This window comes from Salvelinus fontinalis, unplaced genomic scaffold, assembly GCF_029448725.1.
Source record: "Salvelinus fontinalis isolate EN_2023a unplaced genomic scaffold, ASM2944872v1 scaffold_2239, whole genome shotgun sequence".
NCBI lineage: Eukaryota > Metazoa > Chordata > Actinopteri > Salmoniformes > Salmonidae > Salvelinus > Salvelinus fontinalis.
Genome location: NW_026602448.1, coordinates 1 through 15657, shown reverse-complemented (window position 1 = coordinate 15657; position 15657 = coordinate 1). Strand labels below are relative to the sequence as shown.

The following is a 15657-nucleotide window of genomic DNA, read 5'->3' as shown; positions in this document are numbered from 1 at the left end:
GCCATGTTGTTATTAGGGTGGTGTGTCTAGCTTGCCATGTTGTTATTACGGTGGTGTGTCTAGCTTGCCGTGTTGTTATTATGGTGTTATGTATAGCTTGCCATGTTGTTATTAGGGTGGTGTGTCTAGCTTGCCGTGTTGTTATTATGGTGTTATGTATAGCTTGCCATGTTGTTATTACGGTGGTGTGTCTAGCTTGCCGTGTTGTTATTATGGTGTTATGTATAGCTTGCCATGTTGTTATTAGGGTGGTGTGTCTAGCTTGCCATGTTGTTATTGGGTTATGTCTGTTTTGCAGTTTTGTTATTATGTCTGTCTTGTGATGTCATGCGAGTGCACTGTTCTTGTTATCCTTGTATTTTGTACGTAGGGCTTTTGTTTATGCAGTACTCACTCAACAAAGAGGCCTGGGTCCAGGGGTGAAAGTAGATTTAATTTCTTACCGGGTACGAGACACTTATACTACAAAAATGACAGAGTAGCCTACTCTGCTGACACTGACAAACAGATCAATAAAAACCATGTTGACTGATCCATCTAATCGTCCTATGGGAAGGAGACACACAAATACAACCTGAAGGAAGAAATGTTTGTCCAAAAACAAACAAAAGTGGTACTGACCCAATGACAAAGACAGTGAATATACAGACTCACAGGGGATATGGCTGATGTTCTCCGCTACTGTTATCAAAATTCATAACTTAATTCAGCGTTCTAAAAGACAGCTGAGTATTTTCATTGTCATCTCTTTACAGCAATAGCCATTTGCTTTCCAAACAGTTTTTCTGCAATTGCATTTTTAAATATTGCAATATGCCTGGCTGGGTCTCTCTTCTTCTCACTGATAGTCGCAACTCAACAATCCTCTATTTGGTATTTGCACAAATTGCGGTCCTTTCGACTGTGGGCTATGCGATTTCAAACAATCTACAGCTTTTTGTTTTAAAGAAGCTACTTCAAATGTACTTTAGGGAAAGCTTCCCCTAGCCTTATGGACAGGCCGCATATGCCTTCTAATTGTGGCATAAACACAACCAGTCATGATGTTTTCATCTGATTGTCAAACAATCACTTAACAAAGGCTCCTGTAGCCTACCTGCGCACATTCGTTAACTCAGAAAATTATTTCAGCATCCAAACCCCAACAGTGCTCTGTGCACCAGCAATTTGATGAATTGAAAGAAACATCTGTAACAAAAACACTTATGTGTACTGTAATGACATTCTGCCATTGTCATTTGGCCTACACTTGTAGCCTGAATTGATTAATCCACTGTTGTCCATGCGCACCTCGGTCTCGGCCACTCATCTCCACCGTGACAAAATGTAAGTGTTCTCCTCAAACTATAGTTTTTGGGCATGTTGTATTACCGGACGGCCTTACTTTCACCCCTGTCTGGGTCTCAATGTTGCATGAAATATAAAATAAAATGAATAAATCCAGTCTCACCGCAATCTCCTTGAGGTCTTTGTCGTGGAGGGTCTGCAGCGGGTCCAGGAAGTTCTGCTTGACCTCCATGTCTAGAGCGTCCTTCACCTCCCCCAGCTCACGCATGGACTCCCCAGCATCGATCAGAGCCAGGCCTGGAACACACAGGGGCAGAATATAACATGTACTCCTCCATCTCCTCCAGAAAAGTTGAGGAGTTTGCACACCGATGTTGTTTATGAGCGCTAAGCTAGCCCGCTCCATTGTTTGTTTGGTCTTATGAGTCGGCAAGACCGCACAAACAAATGTGGGGGCAGGCTAGCAATCAGCACCATTATAAATAGACAATGGCGGTGATCGAAATCGGTCTTGCCTACTACTAACTAAAACTACATACTGGGTACTAATAGTACTACATACTGTTTAGTAGAAAGGTATGCAGTAAGCAACAAGTATCATTTCAACATACTACTCATCCATACTGAGAAGGCATCATTAAATGCGCAATCGCGCTTGTTCCCCGTCATTCGTACATTTTTGTAGAGCGAGTCCCCTATTCTGATAATGAGCTGTTGTCAAACATGTTCAAACAGGTGCAACAAGATGATTCTCTTCAACAGTGTGCAGCGAAATCTACTCGATGAAAAGACTAAATGAGTATAACATCCTGGCATTTAAACCATACAACATTTTAGAAATGTCACATCCTATAAAACGTTATATTTTCATATACCCAAAAGCCTGCTATATAGAAGGCAAGTACGGTATTCTGACACGGCCATAGTGACTTACCAAAGTTGGACTCTTCCCCGAGCTCCCTGCCAAACTTCTGCATGGACTCTCCCAGGACGGTCTCGGTCTGGATGTAGCCCAGACCCTTCTCCTGGCCACGCATCTTAGACATGGAGTTGATCATGGTCATCTTGGCTCTGGAGGCTGTACACGCAAACAATTCATTCATTCATCAATCACTCAATCAATTAAACTTGTTATCCAAGTTAACTTTTTAAACATGCACTTGATTATGGTGTATTGTCATGTGTATAATTGATTAAATTAAAATCTATAAAAAGGGTTGACCAAAACAAATGTAGTGCAATATATAGGGGATAGGGTGCCATCGGAGACCAGGTACGTGTCTCTCACCTGGGTTGGGCTGCAGATACTCTGTGGTCTTGGTCATAATGTCCATCACCGCCCTACTGGTGGTGTCCACCTTCTACAACCCACACAGAGAGAGATATATATTTATATTTTTAATTTAAAAAAGGAGAGAGAGATGATGACAAAGACAGAAAAGAGAGGGGGGGCAAGAGGGAAGAAAGAGATTAAGACAGAAAAGAGAGGGGGGGCAAGAAGGAAGAAAGAGATTAAGACAGAAAAGAAAGAGAGGAGAGGGAGCGAGAGAAGCGAGAGATTAAGGCAGAAAGACAGAAGAGAGAGAAGTGGGAGATTAAGACAGAAAGACAGAAAAGAGAGTGCTGGGGTGTAGTGGAGGAAGAGAGAAGAAGGAGAAAAGATGGAGAGAATGAGAGAAAACACCGAAGGAGGAGGAAGGCTTTGGTTCCTTTGAGGCTGTCATGTTGTACAACATGCCTGGACAGAACATGAAGGGGCTTTACTCTGTAGTGTGGAGGTGGAGGGAGAGATAACATGTCTGGACAGAACATGAAGGGGCTTTACTCTGTAGTGTGGTGGTGGAGGGAGAGACAACATGCCTGGACAGAACATGAAGGGGCTTTACTCTGTAGTGTGGTGATGGAGGGAGAGACAACATGCCTGGACAGAACATGAAGGGGCTTTACTCTGTAGTGTGGTGGTGGAGGGAGAGACAACATGCCTGGACAGAACATGAAGGGGCTTTACTCTGTAGTGTGGTGGTGGAGGGAGAGACAACATGCCTGGACAGAACATGAAGGGGCTTTACTCTGTAGTGTGGTGGTGGAGGGAGAGACAACATGCCTGGACAGAATATGAAGGGGCTTTACTCTGTAGTGTGGTGGTGGAGGGAGAGACAACATGCCTGGACAGAACATGAAGGGGCTTTACTCTGTAGTGTGGTGGTGGAGGGAGAGACAACATGCCTGGACAGAATATGAAGGGGCTTTACTCTGTAGTGTGGAGACAACATGCCTGGACAGAACATGAAGGGGCTTTACTCTGTAGTGTGGTGGTGGAGGGAGAGACAACATGCCTGGACAGAACATGAAGGGGCTTTACTCTGTAGTGTGGTGGTGGAGGGAGAGACAACATGCCTGGACAGAACATGAAGGGGCTTTACTCTGTAGTGTGGTGGTGGAGGGAGAGACAACATGCCTGGACAGAACATGAAGGGGCTTTACTCTGTAGTGTGATGGTGGAGGGAGAGACAACATGCCTGGACAGAACATGAAGGGGCTTTACTCTGCAGTGTGGTGGTGGAGGGAGAGACAACATGCCTGGACAGAACATGAAGGGGCTTTACTCTGTAGTGTGGAGGTGGAGGGAGAGACAACATGCCTGGACAGAACATGAAGGGGCTTTACTCTGTAGTGTGGTGGTGGAGGGAGAGACAACATGCCTGGACAGAACATGAAGGGGCTTTACTCTGTAGTGTGGAGGTGGAGGGAGAGACAACATGCCTGGACAGAATATGAAGGGGCTTTACTCTGTAGTGTGGAGACAACATGCCTGGACAGAACATGAAGGGGCTTTACTCTGTAGTGTGGTGGTGGAGGGAGAGACAACATGCCTGGACAGAATATGAAGGGACTTTACTCTGTAGTGTGGAGACAACATGCCTGGACAGAACATGAAGGGGCTTTACTCTGTAGTGTGGTGGTGGAGGGAGAGACAACATGCCTGGACAGAACATGAAGGGGCTTTACTCTGTAGTGTGGAGGGAGAGACAACATGCCTGGACAGAACATGAAGGGGCTTTACTCTGTAGTGTGGAGGGCGAGACAACATGCCTGGACAGAACATGAAGGGGCTTTACTCTGCAGTGTGGTGGTGGAGGGAGAGACAACATGCCTGGACAGAACATGAAGGGGCTTTACTCTGTAGTGTGGAGGTGGAGGGAGAGACAACATGCCTGGACAGAACATGAAGGGGCTTTACTCTGTAGTGTGGTGGTGGAGGGAGAGACAACATGCCTGGACAGAACATGAAGGGGCTTTACTCTGGAGTGTGGTGGTGGAGGGAGAGACAACATGCCTGGACAGAATATGAAGGGGCTTTACTCTGTAGTGTGGAGGTGGAGGGAGAGACAACATGCCTGGACAGAACATGAAGGGGCTTTACTCTGTAGTGTGGAGGTGGAGGGAGAGACAACATGCCTGGACAGAATATGAAGGGGCTTTACTCTGGAGTGTGGTGGTGGAGGGAGAGACAACATGCCTGGACAGAATAAGTCGCTCTGGATAAGAGCGTCTGCTAAATGACTTAAATGTAAATGTAAACATGAAGGGGCTTTACTCTGTAGTGTGGTGGTGGAGGGAGAGACAACATGCCTGGATAGAACATGAAGGGGCTTTACTCTGTAGTGTGGAGGTGGAGGTGGAGACAACATGCCTGGACAGAACATGAAGGGGCTTTACTCTGTAGTGTGGTGGTGGAGGGAGAGACAACATGCCTGGACAGAACATGAAGGGGCTTTACTCTGTAGTGTGGAGACAACATGCCTGGACAGAACATGAAGGGGCTTTACTCTGTAGTGTGGTGGTGGAGGGAGAGACAACATGCCTGGATAGAACATGAAGGGGCTTTACTCTGTAGTGTGGTGGTGGAGGGAGAGACAACATGCCTGGACAGAACATGAAGGGGCTTTACTCTGTAGTGTGGTGGTGGAGGGAGAGACAACATGCCTGGACAGAACATGAAGGGGCTTTACTCTGTAGTGTGGTGGTGGAGGGAGAGACAACATGCCTGGACAGAACATGAAGGGGCTTTACTCTGTAGTGTGGAGGTGGAGGGAGAGACAACATGCCTGGACAGAACATGAAGGGGCTTTACTCTGTAGTGTGGTGGTGGAGGGAGAGACAACATGCCTGGACAGAACATGAAGGGGCTTTACTCTGTAGTGTGGTGGTGGAGGGAGAGACAACATGTCTGGACAGAACATGAAGGGGCTTTACTCTGTAGTGTGGAGGGAGAGACAACATGCCTGGACAGAACATGAAGGGGCTTTACTCTGTAGTGTGGAGGGAGAGACAACATGCCTGGACAGAACATGAAGGGGCTTTACTCTGTAGTGTGGTGGTGGAGGGAGAGACAACATGCCTGGACAGAACATGAAGGGGCTTTACTCTGTAGTGTGGAGGGAGAGACAACATGCCTGGACAGATCATGAAGGGGCTTTACTCTGTAGTGTGGTGGTGGAGGGAGAGACAACATGCCTGGACAGAACATGATGGGGCTTTACTCTGTAGTGTGGAGGGAGAGACAACATGTCTGGACAGAACATGAAGGGGCTTTACTCTGTAGTGTGGTGGTGGAGGGAGAGACAACATGCCTGGACAGAACATGAAGGGGCTTTACTCTGTAGTGTGGAGGGAGAGACAACATGCCTGGACAGATCATGAAGGGGCTTTACTCTGTAGTGTGGTGGTGGAGGGAGAGACAACATGCCTGGACAGAACATGAAGGGGCTTTACTCTGTAGTGTGGAGGGAGAGACAACATGTCTGGACAGAACATGAAGGGGCTTTACTCTGTAGTGTGGTGGTGGAGGGAGAGACAACATGCCTGGACAGAACATGAAGGGGCTTTACTCTGTAGTGTGGAGGGAGAGACAACATGTCTGGACAGAACATGAAGGGGCTTTACTCTGTAGTGTGGTGGTGGAGGGAGAGACAACATGCCTGGACAGAACATGAAGGGGCTTTACTCTGTAGTGTGGAGGTGGAGGGAGAGACAACATGCCTGGACAGAACATGAAGGGGCTTTACTCTGTAGTGTGGTGGTGGAGGGAGAGACAACATGCCTGGACAGAACATGAAGGGGCTTTACTCTGTAGTGTGGTGGTGGAGGGAGAGACAACATGCCTGGACAGAACATGAAGGGGCTTTACTCTGTAGTGTGGAGGGAGAGACAACATGCCTGGACAGAACATGAAGGGGCTTTACTCTGTAGTGTGGAGGTGGAGGGAGAGACAACATGCCTGGACAGAACATGAAGGGGCTTTACTCTGTAGTGTGGTGGTGGAGGGAGAGACAACATGCCTGGACAGAACATGAAGGGGCTTTACTCTGTAGTGTGGTGGTGGAGGGAGAGACAACATGCCTGGACAGAACATGAAGGGGCTTTACTCTGTAGTGTGGAGGGAGAGACAACATGCCTGGACAGAACATGAAGGGGCTTTACTCTGTAGTGTGGTGGTGGAGGGAGAGACAACATGCCTGGACAGAACATGAAGGGGCTTTACTCTGTAGTGTGGAGGTGGAGGGAGAGACAACATGCCTGGACAGAACATGAAGGGGCTTTACTCTGTAGTGTGGTGGTGGAGGGAGAGACAACATGCCTGGACAGAACATGAAGGGGCTTTACTCTGTAGTGTGGAGGTGGAGGGAGAGACAACATGCCTGGACAGAACATGAAGGGGCTTTACTCTGTAGTGTGGTGGTGGAGGGAGAGACAACATGCCTGGACAGAACATGAAGGGGCTTTACTCTGGAGTGTGGAGGTGGAGGGAGAGACAACATGCAAAGCTGACAGCTGGTGAAGATTGCTTTTGTGTTCCCACTTGATGCTGGTCAGATATGCCAGTTCTCTGCCTACTTCAACACAGACCTCACACTACTATAGACCAGAGCCCTATATTTAAATACATGGCTCTGCTATACACCACTCAGCCTCCCCAGCTGTCTAGAATAAGAGACTACACTGCAGAATGATGGCTTGGTCTCTCCCCAATCACAATGCACGCACACTTCATTTTCCCACTTTCTAGAAGCAATTTCATAAGAATTTTCCCAAGGCATTTAAATTGAGAAAAACTCTCTTTTATGGAAAAAAGTCCATGCGCAGTGCACAGCACAATGTAATACAATAGGACTACGGGGATAACCCCTTGGAGTGAATAAAAGATGGAGTGGTGAGGATATCGTTTCTAACACAAATGAACAAGGCTTGAGAGAATGGGGTCATTCATCACAACATTGTAATATTGAAGAAGAAGAACGAGAGGATTCTTAGAGAAATAGAAAGAGAGGATTCTTAGAGAAATAGAAAGAGAGGATTCTTAGAGAAATAGAAAGAGAGGATTCTTAGAGAAATAGAAAGAGAGGATTCTTAGAGAAATAGAAAGAGAGGATTCTTAGAGAAATAGAAAGAGAGGATTCTTAGAGAAATAGAAAGAGAGGATTCTTAGAGAAATAGAAAGAGAGGATTCTTAGAGAAATAGAAAGAGAGGATTCTTAGAGAAATAGAAAGAGAGGATTCTTAGAGAAATAGAAAGAGAGGATTCTTAGAGAAATAGAACGAGAGGATTCTTAGAGAAATGGAAAGAGGGGATTCTTAGAGAAATAAAGAGAGGATTCTTAGAGAAATAAAGACAGGATTCTTAGAGAAATAAAGACAGGATTCTTAGAGAGAGAGAGAGAATTCTTGCCTTTTCCATTTCAGTGAAGTCATCATCATGTTTCGTCCCCTCTGCTCCCCCAACCTTCTCGCTCACTCTCTGCAAGAAGACACAAAGACATGTCAAGGTTAATAACATTTAAAAGCTTTTTGCACCTCAAGAAAAATGATAGGTGAATGTAAAAGGTAGAATCAAATGTCAAAGATACCAAAACCAGAATATACGGCAAATTCATTTTCATTTCAGTCAATATAGCTTCCACGTTGGACACTGAAATGGAAAAATCCCCAGGGTGTACAATTCAATTCACAACTAATGTAATTATTAATCAAGTCTTTTTATTCCAGTGCTGGACAAAAGCATTTCAATTTCAGCTACGTTTGTAATCAGCCAGTCTCTCAAAACATGCAGTGAATAAGCTCCAGACATTGAACTATTTGAACAGAAATCGTTCTCCTAGCTACAGTTATTACCCTCCTGGTTATTCCCCTCCTGTTGTTTTGTGTTGCGTCTATATGAGCCAGTGTCTTGCATGTTGTTGCTGTCTCATGTCTGCTCTGTCATCAGTGTACACCAACACTAAGGTTGTGACCCCTGTTCATATTCTAATTATAATTTAATAATATAACACAAAGAGAGACATATCAGATTAACCTTGTCAGTTTACAATCACACACACACACACACACACACACACACACACACACACACACACACACACACACACACACACACACACACACACACACACACACACACACACACACACACACACACACACACACACACACAATCTGGTTAGAGGAGCTGTCTTATTCAAGGCTTTGTGATATAAACTCAGTCACCACAACCACAGCCTGTGACGTAACCTGGTGCCCAGGAGGCCTACAATCGGACACATCCAGGCCAGACGAGCAGCTCACAGAGGGCAGGATGAGAGATGAGAGGGAATTAAGGAGAAGTCAATTTTGTGACTGAAGGATCAATTGCTGTGAGCAAGCTTGTTTAGGGAGAGTGGGAATTTGCAGTGCTCCTTTGAGATTGTATCATACAAGATGGAAAATGACTAACAAGATAGAAAGATTACTAGAGAGAGACGGTGATATGACTTGTATTACGTAAGGACCTAATTCATTGTAGGCACAAGGGCTCTAAAAATCAGCCTTTATCCTACTCATGATGAGATGGTGAAAACGACACTAAATTCCTCCCGCTATGCAGAGAACACACACGAAGAGAGCAAAGACCTTCTCCTGTCATCAGTTTCTGCTTAACGTCACTCAGAAATCTTTAAATCTTCCGTGAAACAGTTGCCGGTTGTTGCCATGGAGACAGGCACCTGCCTGGTTCGGCTCGTTGGCTATGTGTCTCCTGCTCCCAAATCTCTCCCCCATCTCCCTCCCTTCCTCACTCCTTCCCCCACTCCCTTTTCCTCTCTCGCTGCTACTCCCTGGAATACCAGACACATCCACAATGATCAAAGGCCAAACCCAGGAGAGACAGGGAGGGAGGAAGAGAGAAAGAGAGAGAGAGCCTCTGACTCTTTCGCAGTGCGATTGTGTCATCCTCATCTCTGGAGAGAGGACAGTGATGCTGACAGTGATGACAGCCCAGTGACGCTGTGAGTCCTAAGATGGAGGTCAATGATATGTGATAATATGCGGCAGTGTGTCACATCACGGAGGCTGAGAGCAGGGTACAGACAGGGCGGGCATCAGAACATTAAGTCCTCTATAACAGGGCATTTGTGTGTGTGTGTGTGTGTATGTGTGTGTGTGTGTGTGTGTGTGTGTGTGTGTGTGTGCCTGCGTGTGCGCCAGGCCAGACAGACATCATGTACCAATCTCATATTTCATTACTACAAGGACAATCCTACAACACGATTCCCAGAACATCACCAATTCAATCATGGTCAGAACAGCATTGGCCGACCCTTGTCATAGATTTTGCAAATCTATTGGAGTTTAGGGCTTTTAAGATAGAAAAGTTGTTTTCGGCAGAGAGTGAAAGAAAGAAAGAGAACGTGAGAGACAGAAAGAGAGCGAGAGAGATGCCACTTGCATTTCTCCACAGGACTATAAATAGGTGAAGTAACTCTGTATCTTAATGCATTCCTCCTTAACTACATCATGTACCGTATTGAGAGGTATCACAAGATGGGATACAGCTATGGTGTGTGTATGGATTGTCTGCCACCCCAGTGCTGTGACTACCCATGACTGCACATTGCAGCTTCCCCTGCTGGGCACACACACAAAAAGCAGATAATCAAATGTTCCCCTGGATAGAAACATCCCGTTGATTGAAATATCAGTGAAGCACACATTGGGAGCGCACATTGGGAGCATGTTAAATAGAGATAGGCATACGGCGATGGTGATGGTGTCCAAACCCACCTCATGAAGCGTTTCTGAATAAGATGCAGGGGAGAGGAGACACGTGACATGGGGCATAGCTTTAGCTAACAGTGACTGGCACAATAGCGGCTCTGCCCGGCAAAGCAGGAAGTCTGGCCGTCAGAACCTAATTAGATGAAACGCGACTAAATCACGCAGAACCAATGGGAACCCATTGCTTCTCTAAGGAGACACAGGATGAGTTGCTTTGAGTGTAATGTTTCTATGTCAGTGGGCTGGAGAAACTGTGTATACTGTCTGCTTGTGTCCCCTTCCTGATCTACACTGTAGAATTGAGTGTCTGCTGCAGGACAGAGACAAAATGGAGGATGGTGTGCAAGTGGCCCTGACCCAAGATAGCACTTGGCAAGGATAGGGGATGGCTGGAGTGCCCCTGAGAGCAGAGGTGAATGAGAGGAAGAGAAAGACAGGGGATAATTACAGAGAAAGGAGAAAGAGGTAGAGACAAAACAAAAATAGGTAGTGTTAGCAGTATAAAAAGAGATACAGAGATGGTGAACAGAGAAACTAGAGGAACAGAGAATTAGAGGAAACGAGAGGGCATGTTGGGGTGGGTGACATACAGTAAGAACACCAGGAAATGAAAACAAGAAATGCTTTTTAGTCTTAATTTAGGGTTAGCAATGTGTTAAGGTTAGAGGTAGGCTTAAAATCAGATTTTTAAAATCTGCGTCGACGAGCTCCACTTCATTTCATGGATTTTTACAATAGAGCCAATTTTGACATTGCAGCTGGCCTATCTAAGGGGAAATCATTCAGTTCTACCCCCTGGACAAGATCATGACAGTAAATGTGAAAAAAGCCTGAAATGAACACGAGAGCCAATGCCTTAATGCTGTCAGTTATGCGAATAGCGGCCTTGAAGCAGTTACCTGGAGGTGCAAGCAGTGACGTCACTAGTAACTGCAGTGTTGTGGATAGGACTTCACACAGTGAGCACACAGAATAGGTAAAAGTACACACAATTGACTCACAGGGCCCCAGGGAATAGCAGCATGACATACTGTAGGATAGCTTTCACAGGAATCTCTGGGCATAGCAGCATGACATACTGTAGGATAGCATTCACAGGACCCCAGGGCATAGCAGCATGACATACTGTAGGATAGCTTTCACAGGAATCTCTGGGCATAGCAGCATGACATACTGTAGGATAGCTTTCACAGGAATCTCTGGGCATAGCAGCATGACATACTGTAGGATAGCTTTCACAGGAATCTCTGGGCATAGCAGCATGACATACTGTAGGATAGCATTCACAGGACCCCAGGGCATAGCAGCATGACATACTGTAGGATAGCTTTCACAGGAATCTCTGGGCATAGCAGCATGACATACTGTAGGATAGCTTTCACAGGAATCTCTGGGCATAGCAGCATGACATACTGTAGGATAGCTTTCACAGGAATCTCTGGGCATAGCAGCATGACATACTGTAGGATAGCTTTCACAGGAATCTCTGGGCATAGCAGCATGACATACTGTAGGATAGCTTTCACAGGACCCCAGGGCATAGCAGCATGACATACTGTAGGATAGCTTTCACAGGAATCTCTGGGCATAGCAGCATGACATACTGTAGGATAGCTTTCACAGGAATCTCTGGGCATAGCAGCATGACATACTGTAGGATAGCTTTCACAGGAATCTCTGGGCATAGCAGCATGACATACTGTAGGATAGCTTTCACAGGAATCTCTGGGCATAGCAGCATGACATACTGTAGGATAGCTTTCACAGGAATCTCTGGGCATAGCAGCATGACATACTGTAGGATAGCTTTCACAGGAATCTCTGGGCATAGCAGCATGACATACTGTAGGATAGCTTTCACAGGAATCTCTGGGCATAGCAGCATGACATACTGTAGGATAGCTTTCAAAGGAATCTCTGGGCATAGCAGCATGACATACTGTAGGATAGCTTTCACAGGAATCTCTGGGCATAGCAGCATGACATACTGTAGGATAGCTTTTACAGGAATCTCTGGGCATAGCAGCATGACATACTGTAGGATAGCTTTCAAAGGAATCTCTGGGCATAGCAGCATGACATACTGTAGGATAGCTTTCACAGGAATCTCTGGGCATAGCAGCATGACATACTGTAGGATAGCTTTCAAAGGAATCTCTGGGCATAGCAGCATGACATACTGTAGGATAGCTTTTACAGGACCCCAGGGCATAGCAGCATGACATACTGTAGGATAGCTTTCACAGGACCCCAGGGCATAGCAGCATGACATACTGTAGGATAGCTTTCACAGGAATCTCTGGGCATAGCAGCATGACATACTGTAGGATAGCTTTCACAGGAATCTCTGGGCATAGCAGCATGACATACTGTAGGATAGCTTTCACAGGAATCTCTGGGCATTGTGGTTCTCAACGGAGTGCAAGACGCACAATATTCATAATATTCACCTGGGGGGTGAATCCTAACATCCTCTTCAGTACATTTTTTTTAAACTTAGTCGCCCATTGATCTCAATGCTTGACTAAGTGAAAGAACAAGTTAGGATTTACCCCGATATTTATAGAAACTCTGCCAAGTCAAGTATGTTTGGTTCAATGGAGGACACCTCGGCTCATATGTCACCTGATAAATCCTCCTCATTCGTGTTACATCATCACTGTGGGTCAAACAGACTGGCATGACCTTGTTTACCTTCTGACCAGGGCAGTGACATCCGATGCTTAATTAGATTAGTGTCCAGATTCTCAGACATTAAGCCTAGTCCTAGACTAAAAAGCTACAATATTTCAATTGAGAGTTTCCATTGAAAATGCTTTTTAGTCAAGGTTTAATGTGTGTCCGGGAAACCAGCCCTTAGGGGTGCATCTCAATAGTCTAAAGTGGCTTCCTCTCCCTCACCTGTATTCATCTGACAACACAGGCACGGTAGAAGCCACTTAGGAATGGGTGCTGCTGGGAATTTATTTACACCGGTCCAATTCTTTAACATCAGCTGCTGATGGAGAAAGGAGAATTTCACTTGATTCACCTACATGAATGAAATGGATTTGATTCCAGATTGCAGTTGATGAATATGGTACTGGGTAGTGTGTAGGCCCTACTATGCTGTTGGGGATATATTGTATTGTTCTCAAAGTCACTCACTGCTGTAGATCCTGGACAGCTGCACTGTAACACATGAGTGAGCACCCACAGTAATGTAATCACTGAAAGCTCAGGGACAAACCCATATCAATACATCACCTGTCACTAATAAGTAAAACCACTTCCTCCTCAACACTCCATTTCATCTGATTGTGCGCTCGGGTGGTGAAAGGCAGGGAGGTTGTTTTTCGAGCAGGGATTTTTAGTTGAAGCTCCATTCTGGGCTTTGGGTTCTTCGTAGTTAACAAATGATGGTTGAAGGAATGGTTATGAATGAAGTATAATTATTATTATGATTCGTTCACATGAATTGCTGCTTTTCTTAACTTGAAAAAGAGAAGTCAATCTCACTGACTTACTTGGTTTAAAAAAAGGTTGAAAAAAACAATATGAATGATGGTTATATACAACAAGCGCTTATAACCTAAACAATTAAAGAGTATTTACCTGAATGTCAGCACCAGAAAGCACCATTAGTCTACCAGAGGTTAGAGGGACTCATTTCCCCCCCAAAGAACTAAACGCCTCGGAGGCTCAAAACAGTCGATAGTAATTAGCCCACTGAGTGGTGACATCGCATGCCCCCTCCTGTGACCTTTATAACTGTCACCCGCTCCAATGGGTGACAGAGTGAGGGAGGGAGGGACCTAACCTTTCCTTCAGGCATCAACACCCTCTGTCTTTTTTCCCTACATCACCCTCGCTTTCTTCTCAGGGTGAAACAACATTCCAACAACAAAATCCCATTTAGTCGTTTCCACAAGAGTGTTTTGTTCAACAAAGCTCAGGGCCAGATGTTAATCTAACACGGTTGTGTCTTTCTCCCAGAAATGATGCGCTCTCATTTAAAACTATACTGATAGATACAATAGGCCCGGAAGATCCTTTGTTCTGTTTTAAAAGCGTCTTTGAGACCTTTCATGTAATGAAAAGCGCTATATAAATTAAACATATGATTATGATTATTGTTAACACCCAAAGAAACCAAAACAACTGTTAACCTCTCCAGAGTGGATCAAGCTCAATTGTTCCACTGTGTGAATTAAATAACAGACGAGAGAGAGAGGCAGAGAGACAGAGAGATAGAGAGGCAGAGAGACAGGGAGACAGGGAGACAGGGAGACAGGGAGACAGGGAGACAGGGAGACAGGGAGACAGAGAGAGAGACAGAGAGAGAGACAGAGACAGAAAGACAGAGACAGAGAGACAGAGAGACAGAGAGACAGAGAGACAGAGAGACAGAGAGACAGAGAGAGCACTCAGCCAATTCATTCTACTGTGTGTCCACTGAGACTCCCTTCCGCAGCGCTCCAGCACGTCCTCCTCTATAAATACCCATCCAGCCAGTCAGATTACTAGAAAGGCTGCAGGCCTGGCCACCATTGACCATGATGTGAGAGTGTTAAGCTCAAGGCTTTCCTTCAGGCCCAGTGTCCTGCCTATAAGTCCTTCAATAGGTGTGAAGAGAGACAAATGTCCTTGATGAAATCCTCATACACAGTAAGATCTAAGAGAGGATGCTTGGTGTGTGCTCTCACACTACCAGTCAATCCAACAGCAGTGGTGGAAGCTACCCTTAACCACAGATCTAGGATCAGATTCCCTACTCCCAATTCTAACTTTAACCATTAGACACAAACCTACCCATGTACATTCCACATGTATGGACAGTATGAAGATGTGTAGTTATATCACTGAATGTAGGATATGGTGTGTGTGTTCTATTATCTAATTGGAATATGTGGTGTAATTACTTTGGCTCGTGGTCTGGGAAGCAGTTCGGCCTGAAATAACCTCCTATCCTCTCTTTCCGCTCTCTCTCTCTCTCTCTCCCCATTGGTGTAAATCTCTGGGCAGGGTGACATGGATCAATGACAATCCTCAAAGATAGCCCCACTGTACCCAATCTCCCTCTAGCCATCCATCCATCCCCTCTGTCCTCTCAGCAGTGTTCCAAAATAACACGCTACGCATCATTAGTGGGTGTTACTGTGCTATACAACGTTAGCTTTAGCGCTAGGTAGCATCGGGGCCGGCAGCGTCACATGGAGCCCCCTTGTGAGCCACACGTGGAGAGGCCCCTGCTGCTGCTCCACCCTCCCTCCCCCTCTCCTCTTCTTCCTCCCTCCCTCC

At 45.7% G+C, this 15657-nt stretch overlaps 1 protein-coding gene across 1 annotated transcript; it reads right to left on the bottom strand.

Annotated features, from left to right (window-relative positions):
• Positions 1-1324: 1324 nt before the first annotated feature.
• Positions 1325-8140, bottom strand: LOC129850731 (endophilin-A1-like). Its single transcript, XM_055916991.1, has 4 exons — positions 8018-8140; positions 2576-2648; positions 2222-2365; positions 1325-1584 (listed from the first exon to the last, which is right to left on the bottom strand). Exons 1-4 carry the CDS (start codon positions 8123-8125, stop codon positions 1340-1342), a joined length of 570 nt encoding a protein of 189 aa, XP_055772966.1. The 5' UTR covers positions 8126-8140; the 3' UTR covers positions 1325-1339.
• Positions 8141-15657: the final 7517 nt, after the last annotated feature.

Coding starts and splice junctions, on each gene's coding strand:
- LOC129850731 (XM_055916991.1), bottom strand. CDS start 8,125: ATGTTATTAACCTTGACATGTCTTTGTGTCTTCTTGCAGAGAGTGAGC. Junction 2,649..8,017: donor ACTTCACTGAAATGGAAAAG/GCAAGAATTCTC, acceptor TGTGGGTTGTAG/AAGGTGGACACCACCAGTAG. Junction 1,585..2,221: donor CGGGGAAGAGTCCAACTTTG/GTAAGTCACTAT, acceptor TGTGTGTTCCAG/GCCTGGCTCTGATCGATGCT.